The sequence below is a fragment of the Schistocerca americana genome, chromosome 4 (assembly GCF_021461395.2).
Source record: "Schistocerca americana isolate TAMUIC-IGC-003095 chromosome 4, iqSchAmer2.1, whole genome shotgun sequence".
Classification (NCBI taxonomy): domain Eukaryota; kingdom Metazoa; phylum Arthropoda; class Insecta; order Orthoptera; family Acrididae; genus Schistocerca; species Schistocerca americana.
The window spans coordinates 774,728,325-774,754,259 of record NC_060122.1 but is presented as its reverse complement, the minus strand read 5'-3'; the positions used below and the strand labels follow the sequence as shown (position 1 = coordinate 774,754,259).

Here is a 25,935-nt window from a genome sequence, read left to right as displayed (position 1 = left end):
GTATTGATATGGATGCCAGCTTCCTGGAAAGATATTTATTCTCTCGTGAGGCAACCTTTCATCTATCAGGAAGGGTTCATAGGTATAATGTTTGGATTTTGGGTTTGCAAAATCTGTACGTTGTCATTGAACATGTTCGTGATAGCCCGAAACTAAATGTCTGGTGCAGGCTAATGCACAACAGGATTGCTGGACTGTTCGTCTTTGCGGAACAAGCAGTGAATGGGTCAGTGTATCTGGGCATGTTGGAGCAGTTTGTGTACCCTCAGATACAAGACCTGCAACCCAACATCATTTTTCAACAAGATGGAGCTCCGCCGCATTGGTCAATGGCTGTTCGCAAGTTCCTGGATAGGAAATTTCCCAATCGTTGGATCGGATGCGGAGGACTCATTGCCTGGGCACCACTTTCACCCGACTTTATGCCGCTTCATTTCTTCGTGTGGGGATACGTGAAGGACCACGTGTATGCAACCAAAGTGGAAGATATTCCTACATTGCTTCATCGTATCACTAATGCGATTGCAACAATAACAGAGGAAATGTTACGAAGAACTTGGCAAGAAATTGAATATAGACTCGATATTCTTTGTGCTACAAATGGTTCTCATGTAGAGGTGTATTGATGATAAATAAATAAGTTCTCTGAGATGCCCTGCAGATTGGTGCATTTTTCATTGTCATATCTGCTGTGTGTGTGGGTTGTTGTTGTTGTCGTTGTCACCCCCCCCTCCCCCTCTTCCCCTGGGTCTTTGAAATCAAGAAGGTTTGAGTGGGACACACTGTACTAGGTTTGTAAAGTCTCATTGCACCGACATTTGTATGCCTGGAGTGATCAGAAAGTAGTCTGAGGACAGTCTAAGCAGAGCACATGTGTGTGGCAGCTGAAAGATACCCATGGACCAATCACAATCACAGTTTCAGGCATTGTGACAACACGAATTCGGCATCCTCTGGTGGCATGTATAGCACTACCGGGCAAGCCCTCTACATCAGTGGCTTGTGGCAGCTGTTTTAAATGTGTCTTCTGCGGGAGATATGAGCGGCATGTGGCACACTGTCTGTGGTTGTTGAAGACACAATTAATGCCACAGGAAGTACAAAACTAAGAAAGGTTATTCCGAAGAAATCATGGATAACCAAATTGTAACTAAGAAAGGTAATTCTGAAGGAATCATGGATAACCAAAGAAATACTTCAACTGATTGAGAAAGGAAGGAAGTGCAGAACTGTCCAGGGAAAGAAGGAATACAACAGTATTTTGTTTAAAAATAAAAAACAATAGAATGTGCAGAAATCCTAAAAGGAAAATTAAGTGTACTGATAAGGTCAGGAATGACTAGATCCTGCAGAGTGATGAAAGGAATATACAGAAACCACTGACTACGAGAAGGGCAAGGTGATAGGACATACGGTAAAACATCATAAAGTAACTTCCGTGGTACTAGTGGATGCCTTAGAGAGCACAAAAACTGTAGGTCAAGACACAGATTGGAATATATGCAACAAATAATTGAAGAGTGGAGTAATTGCTGCTGTGAGGTGAAGAAATTGGCACAGGAGAGGAAATCACATCAGAACCTGTCAGCTATTTACTGAATTGAAGAGTCCCCGTTCTCTTTTGTTTCAATAGACATTGAATATCCAGGTTCCCGAAGGAAGAAATGAAGTGATAACCAGATCCATTGCAAATTGTAACACATGGAATATGAAATCTGTCCATTGTTTGTAGCTGATAAACATTCATTGTGCACAATAACTGGGAAGGCAGTAGTACATAATTAGAACTTACAGAGTTGAAGTTAAAACACTGAGTATAGTGTGACTCAGAACAATAGTGTGGCATTAAGAAAGGCAGAGAGACAGCCAAAGTACATCAGCATAGCAAAACATACACGCTAGAGTAGCAATTGCTGTAGTATATGTAGTTGGCAGTCAGTCACATGATTAATATAAAAATTAGTTGCATCATTCATTGATAAATAATTGTCCCTTATAGTCATTTTGAAAACAATAGTTTTGTTACAAAATATTCTGTCATTTTGGAACTTCTAAAATATGCAGCGTTCACTCTACCTGGTTTAACCTATAGAAATACAGTCTCTTGTTAGCAGCATGTATAGCAGCATCTGCTTAACTTACTTGTGAATGCTATGGTGCATTAACAAGTGCCCATGCCTACTGTTCTTGATTTGCTACTACATCCATACAAACAAAGTAAACAAATAAATAAATAAATACTTTTTCTCTCTATCTGCTGATGGACAACTAATATGCAGAGGAGGAAGCAGACAGAAGTACTAGATTTTGTAGACACACCACATGCACTATGGGTGAGCTAGGAAATGATAGAAGCTAGAGGCTTGTGTCCTTACAGAATTGCTAAATTTTGTGGCAACGCTTTAGGTGCTAATGGAAGGAAAAAACCCTTTGTATAAGCTCGTGAATACAACAAGAGTCTGATAATGAAAAATTCTGAATGGAAAATGTTGAGTGATCAGTAAGGCAAAGTGCCAGTCAGCTTATCTTGACTGCACAATGGCAGTTATTAATGGCAGAAGCATCTTGCATGATGTTCTCTCTCTCTCTTAAAAGTTACAGTTCTTGATCCATAGCATTTTATGATAGATACAGAGTGAGATAGATGGCCATCAGTGATGCATGAAACTGTTTGAGTTTGCAATAAATTCAGAATTTTTCTATGTCCAACCTGCCTTTCAAATGGTGTGCCCTATTGGCCTCGTTTCTCTCAAACATAAATTAAACTTTCTACAATTCTTTCATTTTTAATTACCTTGGTATTCATTAAGTAATATACTTTAACATAAAGTGTTATGAGTTCTTTATTATCCTTTAACAGGCTCTGCGTACCCAGGAGGGAAATGAGGCTCAGGTCTGTTTTTTTATCATTCAACTTTTGCTGCTGAAAGCTGCAGAGCTCCGCAACAGGGTTTCAGAGTTTGTCAAGGAAAATTCTCCAGAACATTGGAAGCAATCAAATTGGTAAAGTTTTAACACCTGCTGATATCTCATATTCACCCTCAGTAGTACCTACAAATGAAGTACATCTCAGATGGTGAAACGTGGATAAAAATTATTTAAAAATACGTAAATGTTTGTGTTTTACCATCCATGAATGTCTCATATATATAAAACTCTTCTTTTGTCAAAAGTCATTGTTTGAGATTTTAGAGCATCTACACATTGCAGAAATGTGTCATTGGAGAAATGATAGATTGTAACAAAAAATTATGACCAGCACATTCACAAGAATCACAAATGTGTTATTTCAGAAAAAGAAAAGATTTGCTTTAAACGGTACATGTTAGTACCTGCTGCACCTACAGAGTGAATTATAAGTTGCTGTGTTGACCTCTGTTCTTCCCTTATTCATTATCAAAGTGCAAATGTGGAATTTCAGTGAAGTGGCTAAAACACAGCAGAAGAGAACTGTATGCCAACTTGAGAAGGGTGACATGTGGGTTGCTGCATCATATTTGGTGCATCCACACTGCTGAAGTCAGATATCAGAAGTGAAATTGGTTACATTATTCAGACATTTGCCATGGAATATTCTTTTCCATTGTATTTCAGTCACTTCACTGAAACTCCACATTTACTCTTCAGTGAAAAATAAGAGAAAAATGCGCAATAACACAGTAACAGGTATTCAGAAAAGCACATGTTGGTATGAAGGATTCAGATGGTACAGTTTGTAAGCAGTCATTGAAATGACAGCTTCACAACCTGCACCTACCAACAACGGCTTTTCCTAATTACGTAGGTGGGAACTCACCCTGCAATATATCCTGTGTTCCTGTAACCCTCCCTAACCTCAACCCTCACTAGTCCCTGTCCTTCATCCACCTATCCGCAAACCTGCTCCCAGTCCAGCACTACACCACCTTCTATTCCACTAATGCATCAACTGTTTTTCTCTCACTCCTCTACTTCTCTCTTTTTCCACCCCTCTGCCCCCATCCCGAAAAAAAAAGGAAAAAATCCTTCTGAATGCACCTAGCAGCCGCACTTTGTCCCTATGTGCTCCCACAGGTAGTAATACACCTTTCCCCCACCCCTACCCTGTTGTCCCTCCCTGCCCCAGTGTCCTCCTTACCCCCACCACCCACAAATTGCTTCTCCTATCAGGCACAGTATCTGTACACACTCCAGCCTCAGCAGCTGGAGGAAATAGTGAAGTGTGTGGGAGTTGTGCTTGTGTGAATGTTTGTGTGTTTTCCATTTTAGAATGAGGTCCTTTGGCCAAAAGCTTAAATGTATTGCAATCTTTTTGTTGTGCCTGTCTGTGACTCAATGTCTGTTCTATAAGATGAGTAGCACTTACTTTAAAATAACTTTTATGTTGTTTTAGCCATTTGATCTGGGTTGTTTCCCTTGCTAGAGCCAGAATTTATTTCACATTCCAGATGCATTTGTTCACAGAATGGGTTTAATGTCCTATTGATGATGAGTTTATGCCAAGCGGATATACGTACAGTAAACAATTGTGTTCATCATAGTGCAGTAGAGTAGTAAATACTTCACGTCTTCAGATTAGATGTAGTATCTGCGACATAGCCAGGGATCATATTGTATTTACAATTACATTGGCCAGTCAAGACTGAAATTGCAATAATGGCTGATGAAAGAAACTTTTATATCATTGAAAGTTACTACACAAGCTGATAGTTGTTGCCCACATATTTTCAGGAATCAGTGTGTTACGGATACTGTATTTACTCGAATCTAAGCCGCACTTTTCCTCCGGTTTTTGTAATCCAAAAAACCGCCTGTGGCTTAGAATCGAGTGCAAAGCATTTGGAAGTTCTGAAAAATGTTGGTAGGTGCCGCCACAACTAACTTCTACCGTCGAATATATGTAGCGCTCGTGTTTGCTGCTATCTCGTTTAAATCCTGTCTGCCTAATAAACTACGAAACTAGAGTGAGACAACAGCAAACGCGGAAGAATATACGTACCGTGTCATGTTTATATTCGTATTATTCTTATGCCTAATAGTGATACAGTCAGAAATGAAGCACGGCAACTGACTAGATTTTATAATCTAAGATGACTCTCATTTCTGTGCAGAAAAATTTTCGCGTAACTCTCATTCAGAACATGTTGTATCATACGCAGTCTATTATTTGGTTCTTGTTGATCATTATCAAAGAAAGCAGCAGTGTAAGTAACAAAAAATAGCAGTCTCTTGCCATTGTTTCGCTAATGAGACAATTCCTCTCTCTCTTTTTTTTAATTGTACGCGGCGGTAGCGCGCACAAAAGCAAGCCATGCCGCGAGCGGCGACAGGCGGTAAACATGCACTATCAGAATGCGACAAACAATGCATGACACAGTACAGTAATGCATTTTCAGCTTAGAGTGACGTAAACACCTATAACAAAGAAAATGGCACTTATCAGATCAAAGCAAAATAAGCAATCGATTCAAACTATACGAAGCACGTGGAAAATGAAGGGTACCCGTATAAATACGGACGGAGCACCTAACGCATAGCAATGGCTACGTGGTAAAGCTTACCTGCTTAGCTCACGACTCGAACCAAACTACTGTAGCTGTATCGTCATTCATTCGACCTAAATTGTGTCTCATACTACAATGGACCAACTTTGTTTCGATTTGGAGGTGCAGCCTAAAACTTTTCTCTCCCCTTGAATTTCGAGACTCAAATTTCAGGTGCGGCTTAGATTCGGGAATTTTTTTTTTTTTTTTTTTTTTTTTTTCCCCTTTATTTCGAGTCTCATTTTTCAGGTGCGGCTTAGATTCGAGTGCGGCTTAGATTCGAGTAAATATGGTAGGTCTTTTGTGCTCAAAAGCTACAAACATAACTTGTAAAAGAGGTATTCCTAAATGAAGACTTAGTGTTTCTTTTGGTCTATAGTGAATAATCTTCAGTGTAGTGTGCATTGTATTTTTCATATCTAAAATACTTTGCAATTTTTAAATTATCTATGTATGTAAATTAGAGGCTCCAATTTGTAAAATAGTCCAACAGTTGGAAAATTCTAGAAATTGCAGATGGGAAAATTGTCAAATTGCCTCAGTGTTGAACCATCAAGGACACTCATAACTTAATTTAGAGTCCGTATGATTCCTGGCAGTTGGTGTTTATAGCAGCCAATTTCCTGTATCGAAAGCAATAGGGTCATGCCCATAGTTAATAGTCATTAACTTATGAATTTCATTTAGCTCAGGTTGGAATTTAATGTCTCAAATATGTTTTTGTTTTATCAATTGAATTATTATAAAAGTAGTTTACAGCTTTCAGTAAGTTTCAGTAACAAATGGTGGGTCGTGACCTACTATTAGCACCACGTAACATAGTGGACAGGAATTTCATGCTAAGGCAGACTTAGGATAGCAACAGTAAAATGAAATTTTTCACACTGTAATGCCTTGTTAAATGCAATAGATAAATTCAGATACATTTTAAACACCTCCACTATTTTTGTGCCTTGAATTCCTTTGTGAAAAGTCCTCAGTTCCAGGAATTCACTGTTACTGTAAGATATACCTTACTGCTTTCTCCACCTTTCATTCTTTGTGTTCATCTATAGCTTTAATGACAGAGCATTTTGCTGTCTAATATGATTTTCTGCTAATTTAATTTATTTATTTATTTTTGCTGTTATCATGTAAATAAATTCAGTGGTGTGAGCAGTTTCTGCTTTTGAATCTGATAAGTTTTCCAGCATACCTACCTACTCAGAATATAATTGGAAAATACCACTACAAGAAATAAAACTACCTATCTTCTGCTTCTCACCCAAAATGCCTGTAATTAATATCCTAGTCATTTTTGTATTTCTTCTTCTGCTTTGCCCTTTATTGACACGTAAATATTGTTTTTATTTTACAGGCATGAGAAGCACCTAGCATTTCATCGAAAATATCCAGAAAAATTTGCACCAGAAGGAATTCTGGAGCAAACAGGAGGACCATCATCACCATATCATTCCTTACCTGTTTATTTTGGCAATGTTTGTCTAAGATTTCTGCCAGTGAGTTAATTTCTGTAGCATTTACTGGCCATGTCATTATCTGATTGCTTGAAATTGCAAAATTCCGATTTTTATATTACATTATTAATAACCAATGTCTTTTTATTTCCATTAGGTGTTTGATATTCTTATTCATAGATTTTTGGAACTTCCACCAGTTTCAAAATCACTGGAGACATTACTTGAACATCTGGGCTGCCTGTACAAATTTCATGGTAATTATGTTTTACAGCTATAAATTTCTTACTTTTTACTCATTTTGGATGTCCCCTTGCTGTGTTTAACAGACTGATGCAATCCCTTCCATGCCACTCTTGAAATTCCCTGTATCTACCTTGATTTCTCATCTTTCCCCTTTCCCTACTGTTCTGTGCCCTCCCCACTCACTTTTCTACTCCCCCTCTCTCCCCACTTTCCTCTCCTTTCCCACTCCCTCTCCTTCTCCCTCTCCCTACCGCTCCTCCTCCTCCCCCCTCCCTCCCTCCCTCCCTCCCTTGCTCTCCCCCATCCTCATCCCCCGTCTTTTCCGTATGTCTTCATTTTGGCTTGTGTGTTTATTAGTCCATCCTGTATATTGTATGCATCTTCCTCTCGAATATCATAACTAGCTGCACACCTGTTCTTCGCTACAGAATTTAAAGAAGTGCTTGTACTATTGTTGCTAATTATATTTTGTGCAGTTTTTATCCACAATTGTTTTAGCTTATTCATCCACATAAATATATTGTCTGTGCAGAGGTTGAGAAGCGCACCGGTAGTTTTCTTCCCTTTTATAGTCATTGTGTGACAAATTAAATTCATTTACAGAAACCATCATTTTCAGAGGTAACTAGGTTTTGGGGCCACACCATTTTAGGGCAATTAATAACTGTTGTGTCCAAAGCAAAAGCAGTGAGTATTGTAAAGCATCATATGCTCACTAAATTTCATTTATTCAGTGTTTAGAGCAAGTTCAGTGTTCAGCGCTAGTGTGGCCTTCTGATATAGTGCTTTATTGTCTCTATAGTTGTTACATCACTGACATACTAGAATATGAGACATTAAACAGAGAAAACAATCTGCTGTTTATAAAATAAGCCAGATTGTTCTTTTTCTCTCATTTATCTTGACTATACATGTAGTGTGCTTCTGATTATTATTATTGTTATTATTATTAATTTTGGAAATAACAGATTCAAAGCTAAATTATGTGCATAGAGTGCATATGTTTCCAAAAGATTTAATGTATCTTACAGAAAAATATAAGCACATTTTATTAATAAATCCAGGTGTTATGTAATCTCAAACTCTTAAATTGATGGAAAATTGTCATATTGCTCATTTTGGTCAAGCTGGATTGGACACTTTGAACTCTTTTGTTTTTTAGAATCAAAAGCAGTAATGAGTAAAGGATGTACATTCATATTTTAATGCATCTGAATTTTTTTAGAAGAAAAATAGTGTTATTATGCAGCCTTTGTAAAGAAGGCAGTAAATGGATTACACAAGACTCACCAGCTGATTTTTTATGTTATAATAATGTCTTTTGAAAAGTGATGACAGCTGCATTAATGTATCTAAACTTTTTAATCACTTGCTACACTTCAATTTCATACCTGCAGATCGTCCAGTGACATACCTGTATAACACACTGCACTATTATGAACGGAAATTGCGTGACCGACCATTGTTGAAGAGGAAGCTTGTGTCAGCAGTCCTGGGCTCACTTCGAGATATCCGTCCTCCTGGATGGAGCTTGTCCGATGCTTACCAGACCTATATGTTCACCTGGCAGCCAGATGATGCCAGCTGGGTACCAGAGCTTGACTATTACATTCGATTAGTTCGGCGCATTGTTGACAGTATCCTTTTTTGAGATTAAAAGAATTTTATTTGTGGTAAATTTCATGAATAAAAAGGTGATCCACCAGCAATTTACAAAAATACAGTATTATAAGTGTATTCTTGTTAGCGGGAATAACAATTTTGGGGTGAGGACTGTTGGCCTCTGAAGTTAAGCAGCCTTTCTGTGTTAAGTAAGAGAAGAACAAGTCTTATTTTATGTCATCAATAAAGACTGACTTTGTCATTTGGTAGCAAACAAAGTGGTGCAGTGGGAAGACACTGGACTCGTATTAGGTGGCCATTCAGATTTAGGTTTTCTGCGATTCACCTCCGTCACATAAGGTGAATGCCAGGATGGCTCCTTTGAAAGGGCACAGCCAATTTTGTTTCCCATCCTTCATCATACCAAGCTTGTGCTTTGTCTCCAATGACCACTTTTTTTTTTTTTTTTTAAAGATGCTAAATTGGTCTTTCTTGTTATTATGGCTATGTACTTAAATTTGTTTTGTTGTCATTTAGTGCCTTACAGAATCAGTGTAATGCCAGGAATAAATTACTGGGAAGATTGGAAGTTTTGCAACATATGACAAATAATGTTGTGGATGAATTTACCATAAGCTCCCATATCCCTTGGCAGTGAGTTACGAAGTGTATAAGATATAATGTCTGTTCTACATCTTTGTTTTGAATTTACAGATTGTTGTTGCTGTCTGGTGGTGGCATAAAAAATAAAACATTTACAGCTAAAAGTGAACATGATGTCATTTTTAAAAAAAAATTGGTTAATGTTGGGTTTATGAGTGGTTATATCCGTTCAAATGAGAAATATGGTTTCGTTTCACATTTTACCCTCTCTTCTGATACAAATGTATTAATTGTAAGGCTTGTCACCAAATCATAACTTAGTCAGACAGCAACAGATGACTCCATTCAGAATGTCCTCATCGCAGATGTTTTCTCACACAGTGCATTGTTACTGTGGGAAACAAAACCACTTGACCTATGTGCATAATAGATGCTACCTCTACAAAGAATTGCGCAGGCAATTCATGTGCGTTATTGTTGTTTCCAAACTGATGGACTGCTGCCAGGATGCTGGAGCAGCAACCATATATAAGTGTGGGTACCATTGGAAGGTCAGGCATCATTCCATACTTATTGATGTGTTACTGATAAAATAATGTCAGTTGAACAGAAGTGATGAATGCAGGTCATAGGAATATATTGACTATACTTTAACATTTCAACATGCACTTGAGAATGGTTGTAAAACTGAAATCATGATTGTGTGAAATAAATGAACATCTAACAGTTAAATGGTGGAAATTTCTTTAAAAAAAATTCTACCCGACAGTGGTCCAACACAAAGGAAATATCATTATCCCGTTGTTAGTCCATGAACTTGGGTGCACTATAGTTCTGTGCTAGGCTGACTGTTTTATGTTGAGCATCCCTAACATTGCTCGTCTAGCTCATTGTTTGATCTTTGCTTTTGCACTTTCATAGTCTAGTCAACAATGAAGAAATAAAAACTTTGAGGTTTAAGTGTTGTAGGAAAGTTCTTGTACAATGAAAATACGTCAGGATTAAAGGAGATCATATAATCACATACCGAAAAGCAGAACTGTTGATTTGTTCACACACACACACACACACACACTCCCCTATGCTCCTGCGTGGGGCTAGACTAACGTGCCAATGCTATTTTTCGGCAGGTGGACTGATTGTGGAGGGGTTAGTGTCGGGTGGTGCTTTTAGAGGGAGAGGGAGATGGCCGCCTCCCTCCGAGCTGCCTAGCCCCCCCCCCCCCCCCCCCCACCCACCCACCCGCAGTTGCTCTCCCTGCCTCCTTCTGTCTGCCCCCTTCCCCAACACTACCTGCACCATAACCAGTCCACCTACCGAAAAATAGAATTTGCATGTTAGTGTACCCTACCACCATTAGGGACATAGGGATGTGCCAGCGCACGTATGCCCCCCCCCCCCCTCCCCCCCTTTTCCCAGCTAGATGTTTTCTTTCTTTTGTGTGAGCCTATGGACAATTTCAATGCTTCTGCTTTTCAGTGAGTGGGCTCCTTTAATCCTAAAATATTTACAGACTTTGAAGTTTGCCGATGACATTTCTGTCAGAAATGGCAGTGGACGTGCAAAAACAATTGAATGGAGTGGGTAGTGTCTTTTTTTTTTACTTTTTTATTTTTATTTGTTTAATTTTAAGGCCTATTGTACAGAACAATTGACCATAAATTAACACAGAAAAATGAGCTCAGATCAGTCTGAACTTGGAAATCTGCACTGCATAAACATTAATCTCACGTTATATCGCTGTCAAGTATGATCATCTTTGACTGGCTAACTTTGCCAATCAGGTCACGTTCAGTTGCAGTCATTAGTTCACAACCTTGTGGATTTACAAAACAGTGCTTTTGTTTTGTGCAAATATGAATTAAAAAGAAATAAATAGTAAAGAAGTCGTTATTAACACACAAAAGTTAAGTGAATATGTGAATACATTTCCCTCACACTGCTGAAACTTGAAATTTTTTTTTTAATGATGCCACAGAAGGTAAGTTGCTACTCACCGTACACCGGAGATGCTGAGTCACGATAGACCCAACAAAAAGAGTCACACGATTATAGCTTTCGTCTATTAAGGCCTTTATCAGTAGTAGATACACATACACACACACACGCACACACACACTCATGCAAATGCAACTGGCACACATGTCTGCAGTCTCAGAGAACTGAAACCACACTGCGAGCAGCAGCACCAGTGCATGATGGGAGTGGTGACTGGGTTTGCCCCCCCCCCCCCCCCCCCTTGCGACTCAGCATCTTCGCTATATGGTGAGTAGCAACTTTTCTTCTCTGGTATTGTTACATTTCATCCTGGATTTTCCATTGTTTGAAAATTTTTTTAGATGTGTAAGGCTAGGTTAAGAGATTATTGGGATTGTAAGTAATGCATGCTGATAACAGATAATCTCATAACAGTTCTTGGACACACACACCATTCATTCACACAAGCAAGTGCACTTCACATACACACGACTGCCAACCCTGGAAGCTGGAGCCAAAATGCACATTTCCAGCTGACTTAACCTTTCTACAGGTAAAGGATCTCTTTCAGTAATTTGACAAACATATTTGCACATCTTTTTGTCATGTCTCGCAAAGAATTTCACTGATAAGAATCTTCCTAAAGTGCACTCTGTCTCTCATCTTCCTATTCTACCACATCTTCATCAGGATCATTTTCATTCAACTGTCTGTGTTGAATTTCCTCACTGTGTACACCTGCAGCTCAGGTTTGAGATGAAACCAACTCAGCCAATGCTTGAATTTCTGTTTCTATGTGGTCGGAAGCCATGGTGGTGTTCTGTTCATCTGTATGATTATTATTTCTTGCAGGTTGGTTTGAAGTGCTTCCATATCTTTATTCCTTCAAGAAATCTGCAAAGTGCTTTCAATTTCTTGTTCTTCAGTATGTTCTCTTGGGAAGTGATTAAGAACTTTTTCTTTGTTAATAGAATGAATGCCAGTTGACAAAACCCATTCATGATATTCTGTTTCACACCAGAAGTTATGTTTTAGTAAGAAGAATTTGGTTTTGGTTGAGTTTGATGTGTTTTATCGAGAGCTTTTTTCAAAAGATCCAGAAACGTATTCTTTAGAACAGTTGCCAGTGTTTTTCATCTTCCAATTTTGTCGTCACTTGTCACTAGGCTGTTTTCATTGGGTGGAAGAATGCCACATGGCACTAAACATGCAAAATCAACATTATTTTCATCACAAATTTTTATGACCTCTTCATCTAAATGAGAAGAAATATTATCCGCATTAAGAACTTTATATCCATGCAGTGTTTTGCATGAGATAAAAAACTACTCACAAACCAATCTCTGACTGTTTGGGCATTGCTCCAACCACTAACTGTATAGTTAAATCATGATCCTGTTGAGCGACAAAGCTTATTGCTACATGGTGGGCCATAATGAGCTCTTTCATTTCAAGTGTCATAAAGATGTAGACTTTCGTATAGGATATAGGGTGTAAAAGCACACTATCAGCAGACCCACAAACCATTATTGATGTTGCACTTCGGAAAAACTCATTGCCTTTTTTGGGTGTTCAACACCTCTATTATATATTCACTTCGGTCATAGTCATCATAATTGAAAATATTTGAGTCAGATGCATCTTCTAAAGTTGTTTCATGGTTCTTGATATATTCCTCCATACTTTCAGGGGATACTGCGGCTCGAGCTCATTTGATGTTAGTAGCAACCCATTTAGAATATATGTTTTTGTGACACTTCATTAGCGAGTGTGCCCAATCTTGTCCAGAAAGGCTGTTTTTAAATTTAGAAATTGTTCAGCATTGTCTGTCTAAAAGAGTTGTAGCAAATATGTGCAAATTTGAGATTGTAAGTGGATATCCCTATTCAGAACATTTGGCACAAGCTTTCAATATAGATTTCTCTTCTTTTTTGGAAAATACTGGCTGAGCACTCACCTCCTTTTTTTTTTACATGGTGCTTACTGAATACCATATAATAGGGTATGTTAAATTTTTCAGAAGCCACGCACAAGGTCATATGAGCTTCTTGAGGTTATAATAAAGGCAAGATTTCTTTCTTGAGATAATTAAACACATAGCAACATAAACTATCATTTTTTCTAGCATCTTTCATATCCAATCTGGTACCCTTTAAGTTATTTAGGTCTGTGAAAAGTTAAAAGCAATACTCGCAGATTTGTATGAAAATCTCTGTTATTGATCCGTTTGTATGTGCAGCACTTGGGCAGTGATGAAGAGTGGCATTCAGTGCTGCCAATGCAAAAAACAGTATTGTACAGTTGCATTCAGAAATGAAGTAATTCTTCTTTTTAAAAGTTATAAAGCTTTTATCAGAGTAACCCAATTCCACGATAACTTTCAACCTGCAAAAAACAATATTGTACAGTTGCATTCAGAAATGAAGTAATTCTTTTTAAAAGTTATAAAGCTTTTATCAGAGTAACCCAATTCCACGATAACTTTCAACCTCTGTATTTTGGATAAAGATAAAGATTCAAGAAAATTTTCCAGTTTGTTTGAGATCTGGATCTTTGGAGTACATTGTGAAAATTTCAGTCATTTGTTGTGTATAGTCATCTTGGAATCTGCGCCTCAGTGTTGGTACGTAAAAAGCATGTTTCTCGGGTTTTTACAGGAACCGCCCATGAACTAAATGATGCTGCCTTCATAAGCCCTTTAAGGTGCACCATAAACCATATATAATGCAAAAAGAACTGAGCGATTTGCTCTGTATGCCTAAGCTGGAGGAAGTGTGTAATATTCTTACTTTGACCCTGTGTGGTGGGACAGTTAGTGTGGGGTGTACAAATGGTCCATAGCCCAAGGGCCATCCAAAACATTTGACCTTACTTTTCTATCACCAATAGAATTTGAGCCTCAGAAAATTGCATTTTTATATGCGGCATTTTGTGACATTAGGTGGCACATGCTGTTGCATGCATACCAATACCATTACCCTGACAACCATGCCTCCATCCTTGCTACCCTCCCTGTTTACCTTTCCCTGTTGCTTCATAACCTGGGTTGTGAGTAACTGAATCCACTTTCCCTTCTTCCCCTTTTTTCTCCTCTCTCCTCCCTGATGAAGGAACAAAGTTCCGAAAGCTAGGAATGTAAATTTTCAGTTCTGTTTTATGTGTATCTATCGGCTGTACTGAGCTGAGGTAAGTACTGGCCAGCCCCTCTATCTCTTTGTTAGTATTTGTTTCATATTCTTTTACTAATAGATAGAAGATGATGAATCCAAATACCATTGCTCTGACTATATTTTTGTACTAATATATAGAAGATGTTGAAACATTCCTTGGATAAATCTGAGTATATTGCCATTGATCCATATTTGTTTAAAACAGTGTGATTAGTGTTTCTAAGAAGTTGAAGACGTGAACAGTTTCTCTCAGTGTGGAAATTTTTTGCTTTATTGAAATGGTTCTAATTTAAAGTTTGCTATTCAGATACTATCTTTGCATTGAAAAATGTAATGCTTGGAATAAAATGCATACAAAATAATGCCATATCGTTGGTATTGAATTAAAATAATTTTCTTGACTGTATGGCAATTGTGGATGTATTCATTGTTATTAGTATTTTGAGAAGTGAAACAAAATTCTTGTTGTCATAGTGTAATGATCCTTAATTCTAATGTAGCAATGTCAGGAAAATCACAGTTTCCATCAACAGATTGGAGATTTAATGAATTTCCAAATCCAGCAGCACATGCTCTCTATGTCACTTGTGTAGAACTAATGGCTGTCCCTGTTACTCCTACAATGGTGGGAAACAATCTTCTGGATGTTGTTGCCAAAGGGTGAGCAGACATAAAGTGGACACATTGTTATTCTTTTCTGTTTTGTCATTTAATAATTATGCTATTTTCGTTCACAATTTCAGCTATACAGTGATTCCCCCAAGCCAAATTCATTTGTGGATCAACTCTATTGGTCTCATCATGGCTGCACTTCCCGATTCATACTGGTGCGTTCTGCATGAACGCCTGGTGCAAGTGATAAGTTGCCCACAGTTGGCACATTGGACATATCGCAGCTCTCCATTCCAGATTTTTAAATTTGTTGCTACCCATGATGCTCTCCTAGAAAACAAATTTTCATACACTCTTGCACTGGCACATTCAATGTGGCATCATGCTGGTGTTGGTCAGATTACAACTGTTCCACAGTAAGTAATTTAAAAAAAATGCATTTGTTTGTACACTTGTTTCTGCAGCTATAGATTAATGTTACAGTTTATTTAAACAGCAGTATTGTGTAAGGGTGTCATGTTACATATGATAAAATGTAGATTGCATATGTGACAAAGATTCTACTAATATAAGCTAGTGAGGATTCTAATTAAGTGAAGTTAATTGAAGAAGTGTGATGGTATTCAACAGAAAAGTTGATTAGCAGCTGTGTCGTCGATTTATAGGTTTCGTTAGAAACTGGCATTGTTCCAAGACTGATCGTGCACTTAATGGTAGGGAAAAGCTGTAGTTGAGTCAGAGCATCACCAGTCAGGTTTCAGCTTGATAGATGCAGTTGCGGCAAACTGTGGTCAGTTTGGGATTCTGTACATTGCTTATCTCTCCCGTCAGTCACCTCATTTGTTTTGGTCTTGATAACGTCCTTTTATTAAGAGCATTCCTGAAGCCATTTACTGGTATTCTGCATAACACTTTGGTCACCTGGTTTTAATCCATGACCACTAATTTTTCCTAATGTATGCCCAACCTGCATCCACACATTTCATTTTCAATCCCTATGCTAAATTTTATCTCCTCATTAATGACCTTGATGGGCAGTAGAAATTTATCTTGTGTTCCCACCATAAAGGTGTCATCAATATGTGGAAAAAAATATAAAGAAATATCTGATTTTAAGGCAGGCAATTTCAGTGACTAATACAATGAAATAACAACCTATACTAATGTACAGAACCAAACATTTATTTCTATGAACACCGAAGGACTGTTGTGAATAATTCTCTCTTGATTGCATAAAGGTTTCTTTCTTTCTTTCATTCTTTCTTTCTCTCTCTCTCTCTCTCTTTTTTTTCCATTATCTGACAAACAGGTTCCAGGAAATGAAGTTCCATGTCAGTGTGAGGTAAATCTTATGCCAAAACAAGTAGGTTGAAAAGAGATATGAGTTGACACCTTGCTCTGACGTATGATTTACCATACATTTACTCAGAAGTTTGTGTCGAGTTCTGCATTTTGTGTCAAATTGTATCACAGTTTTTACAATGATTTTACAAAACCTTCCCACACGGTCTAGCAGTTAATCTGCATTTCACTAGGTTTCTGTAGTCAGCTGTTGTGAATCTGAACTTTGTGATTTTGTTTCTACCATAATATTTCAGTTTTTATGTGCATAAGCATTATTAGTGGTCATGAAACTACATTGTAATTAGCTGTCTTGAATTTTTATTGCATTTATTACGAAATCGGATGGTGAAAATCCTTTTGTTTATTTGTTCAAAATTTTTCATTAGAACTTCTAATTGTATTACCACTCTTGATGAATGTTCTACTCTTTTTTATTAATTGCTTGTAATTTAGTCTTGCAGATCTTAGCAGCTGAATATTTACTCAGTATATTTATATATTATTCTAAATTGTGATAGACATTTGTACAATTGATAGTGTATTATATTTCCTGTTGCTGGGAACTGTAGCATCTGTGAGGTGTGGTATATGTGGAATAAATTGAGGAATTGGTGCATGGATATGTTTCTCACTTTGCATATTAATTAGTGTACATCCACTGATGAGCCAAAACATTATTACCACTGCCCATCACTAGACTGAATACCACCTGGAGGCATTGAGGCATGTAATATGGTAAATAAAGTATATAAATGAAGTCAGTATGGGTCACAACTGGGGAAATATACTGACATAAATGGCTTTGACAAATGGTAGATTGCTGTGGTCTGGCACCTGGCAGTGAGCACCATAGAAACAGCAAAGCTGATCAACTGTTTGTGTGCTTTTGTTGTTAATATCTTAGGAAAATGGTTGAAGTACGATGAAACCATGAGTAGGTGGTAATGGACGTCTATGTCTCACCACGGAATGAATCTTACCCACACTGTAAAGCAGAGTACAATGCTGTTAAAGGCCCAGATATTTTGGAACACACTATTTAATGCACTTGTTGAAGATGGGGTCCACAGCAGATGACCCCCCACATGTTACCATGTTGACCTAACAATGCTGTCAATTACAACTGCATCAGGCATAGAACCATTGAGATTGGATTGTGGATCGATGGAAACATGTCGCCTGGTTGATTTTTGTGTCTGGATGTGCTACCATCTAGGTGAATGGTTGCTCAAAACCTGTACCCCAACCAGACATGGGCTGTTGGGGACTATCTTCTACTATAGGGTCAGTCTGTATCACAAGACCAGAATCATGTTATGGTGGTTTGAGGAGCATGATAGTGAACTCACATTGATATCATGGCCACCAAATTCACCTGATCTGAATCTAAAGGAACACATCTCAGATGTTGTTGGGCACCAGTTGCTTTATAACTATTTCTTCTAATGTTGTGTTGTCTGCTTTACATTCGTGTGACCGATGTTCTCTCAGACTTCTCAAAATCTGTGATAATTACTTTAAAGTCCAGAATTGATATTTTTGAACTCCACTTTTGCAAATAACTCTCCATAGTACTGTTGAGGTAAAAAATTGTATATTTTTTTCATCATTAACCACATTTTATGACAACGACCATCATTCAGTATACCAGTAAACAGTAATAATGTTCAAAGTTCGATTTCATCACATACAACATGTGTCCATTGTCAATAAAATCATTCTTTGCAACTCCACCACATTTAAAGAACAGGATGGCAGTTTATGGAATTTCCACACCCAGTCAGGTTTTTCCTCTCATGAAGTCGCTCCAATTCATTTACTTCCTCTCATGAAATCGCTCTGACCACCATCCCATGCTGAAGACGTACGCTGTCTGTCAATGCGGCTCACCACATGCAAAATAAAAATAAAACCCGACACCAATATCTGTACATTTATACTCTGCATGTTATTCTATTTTACTCTTTGCTTATTATATAATAAAACTTCTGGTTGCAAGTCTCATTTGTTAATAAGGTGACTTAGGGATGCGTATCTTTTTTCTGCAGTTGTGTGTGTCACCATGTAGCTTGGCACTCACAAATCATTAGCCCATAATTTATGTACCTGTGCATAGACATAAACCTATCAAGGACTTGTTGAATCTGTGCCATGCAGGATCACTGCAGAACTGCATTCCAGAGGTGAACCAATAGATTAATAAGTAGATGCTCATAATGTTTAGGCTTATAAGTGTACGTCATGGTATACTTTCTTCTTTTGTACTCTTGTACACTGTAATTAATACCACAAGTTTTGTGTTAGTGTGTACTATGTGTGATATGTTTTGGATTTAATAGATGATGTTAACCCCAGGTGCCTTTTGAGGAATTTTTTCACTGTTCTTTCATATTTATGAGGGTGGAAAATACAGAATAGAGAATAAATATGTGTATGAGGTTAGATCACTACTTGTTGAACAGAGAAGCCTTTAATTTGCAGGTGGGCATGAAGTAAAAGGATGTTCAAAAGGATGTTCTCCAGTAGAAGTTATGGCTAAAGTGCTAGAAAAAACTGGGATCCATCAGTCTAGCCCAATTTTAACTTTTCACATTTATTTATCTCAATGTATACTAGATGTAACATAATTAACAATGTTAATGCATACAGTTGAAAGTACACGGCATTAGAAACAAAAAAATATCGGTAAACAAGGACTCAAAAATGCATACTGAAGCAGCTGTGAACACTTTTCCATCTTCATTACTGTGAAACAAATCTCTCATACTAAAAACTCTTTGTTTTCCATATTTTGGGAGGAGGCAGTGTGGACTAAAACAAGAAAAAATTATCAAGTGCGTAGTTTAAGAGCTATGAGCACTTCTCCAGTAGAAGAGATGTGTTTCACAGTAGTGGAGATGAAGAAGTGTTCATAACTCTCAAGGTATGCACTTTAGAGCTCATGTTTACTGGACTTTTTTTCTTGTTTTGGTCCGTACTACCACTTCTCAAAGTTTGGAAAGCTGAGAGCTTGCAGTAGAAGAAATTTGTTTCACTTGAAGAAGTGCTCATAGCTCTTAAGGTACAAATTTTAGAGCCCATGTGTACTGAGATTGCTTTGCTTCTAGTATCGTATATTTTCAACTGTATACATTGTACCATTAATTATGATACACCGTGCATAATCTGCCAACAAATATGTTCCTGCTAAATGAATGTTGCTTGAAATGCAGAACACAAAACTGAAAGTACTTGTGTTTATTTGTCAGTATCTGTTCCCTTTTTCAGGTTTGTGAAAGAGCAGATACGGCCACTTGTCCAAAGTGAAGCACAGTTGCTCTTTTTGTGCCATTTGGTGGGCCCATTTCTACAAAGACTGAACACAGATCGTCCACGTTGTGTGTTGGACCTTACGCTTGAGCTCTATGAATTATTGGAACAAGTGGACAGGAATTCACCAACTCTGCAGTATATGGATCCTATCTGTGACCTTCTGTATCCTTTTTCTTGATATGGTCATTGGATTCATGTACCTAACAAGTGATCAGAAGCTTCTGATTTTCGCTTTTTTTGAATGGTTTATTTGTGCTTTTAAGTTACAACTATTGTATACCTGAAGTTCTTGTAGTTTGTGTGTTGTTGGGTGCTCAAGCACACTAATCAAAAGTTTTATAAATTTGTAGATAATTTTTTTTCTGAATAAAAACGCTCCATGATTTTGTATGAAAAATTGGAAAATCACATGCGGTTAGAGGGTTATAGTATTAAGTCTAGGTCCAGCCACTTAGAAAAATTTTCGGTCCAGAAAACCAGCCATTTATGCCATTATTTAAAACGTTACTGGCATGTTTGAGATATCTTAAAGGGCAATACACACTTAAAAAAAACGAAGCTTCAAGGTTTATTTTTTACCTTAAGTTAAGCTCTCTGATAGATTACAAATTTTATAATAATGATGGCAGAAAGTGTAAGTGACTTACTTGATTTATTTTGTGTTGCTCTTGTGATGAGCTTAGAGCTTCGATAGAGCTCTGCCAGCACACTGTATTTCAAGGAAGAGTCTTCAATTCTGCAAATATTTTCTCCTCCTCCTAGTCCTATTCCTGCACACTCTGCCTCCATAATATCCTTGGTCTTCCTCGGTTCCTTTCACCCTGCGGGTTCCAGAAGAAACATTGTCTCTCTACAGCATCCTGTCCTTTTTGAGGCAGCTCAACTTTCTCCTCTTGATTTGAATGGCGATAGATTCTTCTCTTGTTTGATTCCAAAGGTCTTTGTTTGATAGCGCATTTGGTCAAAAGATTTTAAGAGTTTTCCAAAGACATCTCCTGAGAAAGACTTACAAACTCTTGGTGATGAAGTTCACAACTATATAGCAGCACTGTTTTCACACTTGTTCTAAATATTTGAAGTTTAGTTGTTGCAGAAATCTCTGTGTCCCTCCATAATGGATGCAGCTGGATGAAGCCCCCATTTGCCTTTTGGATTCTTGCTCTGACATCTGCAGATGCTCCTTCATATTCAGTAACTACTCTCTCCAGGTATGTGAGCTTGTTTACCATTTCAGTATCCTCATTATTGACTCTTAGCTTTCTCGTGTCTCTTGTATTGATTTTCATAATCTTCGTCTTGGCGGCATTCATTTTCAGCCCGTCAATCTTAGCTTCATGTTCAAGGTCCTGCAGCTTTCCTCCCATGTCAGCATGATACTTTGATAGGAGGCAAGTTTTGGCAAAAAAAGATCTTCTGATCACGCAGTCAATTCCCGTAGTATCAATCGCTTCTCCTCCTCCAGCACTTTCATCACTTTATATAACACTTGTAAAAAGATAATTGGAAATAAAATACATTCTTGGTGAACTCTAGACTTAACTGGGAAGGGCTCCATAACTTTACCCATGTGGATGACTTGGCATGTGCAGTTATTGTAAGTCTGCCAGTAACTTTTACTGTCGTCTCTGGTATCACACAATTTTTCAAAGATTTCCACATATGACTCATTTTTATTGAGTCCAAGGCCTTATTAGAGTCTACAGAAGATGTGAGGACTAGTGATGAATTCATTTGATTGTTCTATAATGACTCTTAAGTTTATTTGATCTATGCAAGGACAGTTACTTCTTAAACCGGCTTGCTCCTTTCTTATCTGCAGTTCGATGTGCATCTTGATTTTATCAAGGATTATTCGCACCATCACTTGACTTGGAATCAAAAGGAAGGTGATTTCCCTCCAATTATGGCAATTTAACAAGGAGTCCTTCTCACCACTCCTTTGACATGCTCTCCAAGTTCCAGATGTTTATCAAGAGAGGGTGAAGAAGATCAGTGGTTGTGTCTGGGTCAGTGCCCAGAAGTGCTGGTGCAATGTTATTTGCTTCTGGGGCCTGTCCATTCTTTAGCTGCTTGAATTGCTGTCTCGATCTCTTCTGTTAAAGATGGCTCTGAGGTAATCATATTTTCTACCATCTCAGGATCACCTTCATCTTCGGGTTCTCTTTGTTGCATCATTGTTGGTAATGAGATATCATTGTTTGCTCCTTACAGGTTGATTGCGGGTGACTTTCTTTTCATTGAGGGTCTTCCTGCAATCAGCCTTAACACACTTATTCATCTCCATGTCTTCAGCTTTATATTCCTCCTGTAGTTTCATCTTGTGGAGCCATGTCTTGCTAATGTTCAGTTTTAATTCTACTTCTCTTCATTGCTCAACACAATTCCAGATTCTTTGTGACATCTATTCCTTTCGTCTTGGGTTCCAGAAGCCAACAATTTTTTCAGCTCTGACTTTACAAAGGCTATATTCTTCTTCTCCCAGTGTTCATTAATGCCCCCTTCATATGTTTGAAAGTCCTCAAAATCAGTATCTCAGTTCTAGTGTGAACTTTTGGCTGCTACTTTCATTTTTCAACTTGCCAACATCAAATTTCTCTTTTTGAGTGGAAACATTTTTTTAGCGGCTTTCTTGATGCAAACATGTGCAGTCATAAGATGGTGGTCATTATCTATGTCTGCTCCCCTTCGGCTTCTCACATGTGAGGGATTTTCTCCACTTTTTACTGAAAGCTATATGGTCAGTTTGGTTCTGGGTGTGAAGATTTTTAGGTACCCTTGATATTTTATGACATTCTTTATGAGGGAAGACTGTGCCATTAATGATTAGATCATTGTTGGCACAGAAATCCACCAAAAGCTCTCCATTACTATTCACCAGCCCACTCCATGTCACCCCATCAGTTGCTTCATTCGAAGATTTACTGCATCCATCTTTGCATCAAAATCACCCATCATAATTAAAACAGCTTTCCTGCTGGTGTTCTAGACTGTTTTCTGGTGTTACACATAGAAATTGCCGTCATACTGTTCACTAGCTTCTTCACTTGGTATGTAACACTGCACTTCAGAGATGGGTTCCACTCTCCCCTTGAATCTTGCCGTGGGAATTCTTGAAGACACTGGCTTCCAAATTATCAAGCTGTGCTTTAGACTTTTATTTAGGAGTAGTCACACCCTTTCCATATGTGGTTCATCAGTATTTGGCTTTCCAGAATACAGAAATGTAAGTCCACTCAAGGTATTCATGTCTCCAAATTAATTCCATTTCACTTCGCTTATTCGCAGGATGTTGAGTCTATATCTCTCTGCTACTGCTCTGAGTTGTGATAGTTCCTCAGCTTGATATAATGTTTGAAGATTCCAGAATTTGATTATCGTGTCCTTTGTGCCAAGTGTTGCCCATTGTCACTCTGCTTATTTTAGTTTCTTTAATATATTGATGTTAAGCTTTTGCTGGTTATTTACCTACAACAGCCAGTTGCCATTGTGGGGCAATAAGTGTTACAAGTGGGAAGGGAAGGTCATTTCTTACAGTTCCCTTTGCGTTGTTTGGTTATATTGCCAGTATTCTTTCACAATTTTGATAGTACTTGATTCATTGCTATGAAGCTCACAAAAGATTATCTTTCTTTTGGTGTAGTTGGTGAAATAATACTCAGCATCATTAAACTAAGAAAAGCCATTGTATAAAAACAGGCTGAAGGAGGGGCAAAGGGGCAGTGAAGGTGCTTGTTCCATGAATTTATGCACTCATAGTGGAGGAGCTTTTACGTGGATGTTCTCGCCACATGAAATTAATTTGTCCACATTAGGGTAATTTGGTTGCATCTCTTTTGCAACTCTGTGTAATGCGTTTGAAAGCATGTTATACACACCATACTAAGGTAAATAATCTGAAGCCCCTTGGCTGCTTTAGCCATGTATGAAGCGCCGTCAGTAACAAGCAGCAAAACATAATCTCTGTTCACGCCATCGAGCCACAGTAGCTTCATAGAGCTATCAAACAAAACGGCAATTTATGAGCTGTTTACTTACATTCTGTCACACTTTAGGAGGAACATTTCTCCAGTCCTGTCAACTTTTATAACAAACTACATTTGCAACATAACACCTACCCATATCAGTGGTTTCATCTCTGAACACCCAAACTTTTTGGTCAGCAACACTAATTTGTATGTTGCTGAGCACCTCCTCATAGCATATAGATAAACAGTTCTTTCTCAATGATTCAACTGGAACTGTAAGTTTTGTGTACTTCTCCAAGAACTGCGTGAAGTGTGGAATTTTCAGCTTCTCCAATGGGGTGTTGCAATACACCGTCATCTCACATAAGTCCTTGAAGAATGCTTACAAAGTTGAAGATGGACCTGTCTGCTCGAATAACAGTATTTGTCTGCTGTCATTTTCAGCACTTCTCTACTTACAGCTATTGTATTTGATGGTATTATAGTGTTGTTGCATATTACAGTGCCTTTTCTTCATTAATTTTTACTTCACATGGTTTTCAAAATAACATTTCCCCATCGGTGCTGAAGAACTTCTCTCCAAAATCACAAACATAACCTTGCAGCTCCATGCTGTTGGAGCACTTCACTTTTGGCATGTTGAACCAGACTGAGTTTGTATTTAAATTGAATAGTATGACCGCATGTCTGGTATTTATTACGTCAGAAGCTGCTCTCTTGGTGTCGAGAGAGTTTTGTCAACCGTGTGCAACTATGTCTTATGTCAGAGAATTGCCCAGTGCGTTACGCTGTTTGTCTATAGTCCTGATTCATAAAGCTTTGTAATAATTTGTGTGTTTATTTGTGACTATGTCACCTGAAACATTTCATGTTTTTATTCTTGTGTCCTTTAAGAGATATATGCATTTTTGGCCAAAGTTGGGCGAAATATGATCTTTTATGGCAAAAGTTGTCTAAAATATGACCTATAAAAAAGCTATAAATATGGCTTCATATCCTCAATAAAAATACATTGTTCTACACTGTAGTACCCGGATTTGTGCATACATTGTTGTAAAATTTATACTAAAGTTGAGGGAAAATATGTGACTTACCATTAAAATGCAGGCCCTAATTGTCACTACATCACTGGCAGCCAGCTTTTTCTGTGTTACATTCCTTCCTGTAACTAGTTCCTGTTGGTTATTACACTGTATTGTTTATTGTCTCATGCTCATAGTATCAACTTTGGTCATCCATGCATACCAGTACAGCGTACTTTCCTACATGCTGAGTACACTGCAGAAATCTACACTGTAGAGCCTCTTATACAACTTAGAAGCTGTAGCATCCAGTGGATAGCATCACAATGTGGCTTACACAGATATATTTCCAAATTCAGAAGTATCTTCCCTTTCTAATACTTCTACAGTCTTCACAGACCACATTGAGCTAGAAAGTGCTGTCATTCAACAATGAGTTTTGAGTGTCATTCACAGTGAAGAACTCTGAAGAGCTCTAAATATAACTCTCTGCTGTGGACAGTTTTGCTATTTGCTGACTCTCCTTCAGCCAGTCTGTGGCAGTTTTAGTTTTGTGTATGAATGGTTTCATACTATAGATTCATCATACTTTTCTTTTGTAACTTACATTTTACGTAGCTATAAGAATCAGTGTTAATGACGTTTAAATGCATTGTGAATGCGAAACTTTTAATCATTATGTATTAATTTCAAATAGTGTTTATTTCCTTAGCAACAGCTCAGGTATCATATAAAGTACATGTTCGTTGGTGACACAATGAAAAATGAAGTAGAGTGTATTATTCGAAGATTGAGGCCTGCTCTTCAAATGCGACTCAGGTTCATTGCGCATTTAAATATAGAAGAAATCAATGCCTCTTGAGAAAGGTTTGTAATAATTAACAACAGCATATAAATTATGAACTCTCCCCCCTCCTCTCTCTCTCTCTCTCTTTCTCTCTCTCTCTCTCTCTCTCTCTCTCTCTCTCTCTCTCTCGCCCCCTCCCCCTCCTCCTCCCCTCCCCCCTCTCTCCCCCTCTCCCCCTGCCTCCCTCGCCCCCCCCCCCCCTCTCCCCCTGCCTCCCTCTCCCCCCCCCCCCATATATCTGTATATATTTCAAACT

At 38.0% G+C, this 25,935-nt stretch overlaps 1 protein-coding gene across 1 annotated transcript in view; it reads left to right on the top strand.

Annotated features, from left to right (window-relative positions):
* Window positions 1–25,935, top strand: part of LOC124612408 (mediator of RNA polymerase II transcription subunit 23) — a 191,425-nt gene that overhangs the window by 134,466 nt on the left and 31,024 nt on the right. The window contains exons 15-22 of the mRNA XM_047140601.1: window positions 2,861–3,003; window positions 6,880–7,021; window positions 7,137–7,236; window positions 8,623–8,862; window positions 15,078–15,237; window positions 15,321–15,605; window positions 19,801–20,007; window positions 25,556–25,699. Coding sequence (XP_046996557.1) covers window positions 2,861–3,003; window positions 6,880–7,021; window positions 7,137–7,236; window positions 8,623–8,862; window positions 15,078–15,237; window positions 15,321–15,605; window positions 19,801–20,007; window positions 25,556–25,694 — 1,416 coding nt within the window. The 3' untranslated portion in view covers window positions 25,695–25,699. The remainder of the gene's footprint in view (window positions 1–2,860; window positions 3,004–6,879; window positions 7,022–7,136; window positions 7,237–8,622; window positions 8,863–15,077; window positions 15,238–15,320; window positions 15,606–19,800; window positions 20,008–25,555; window positions 25,700–25,935) is intronic.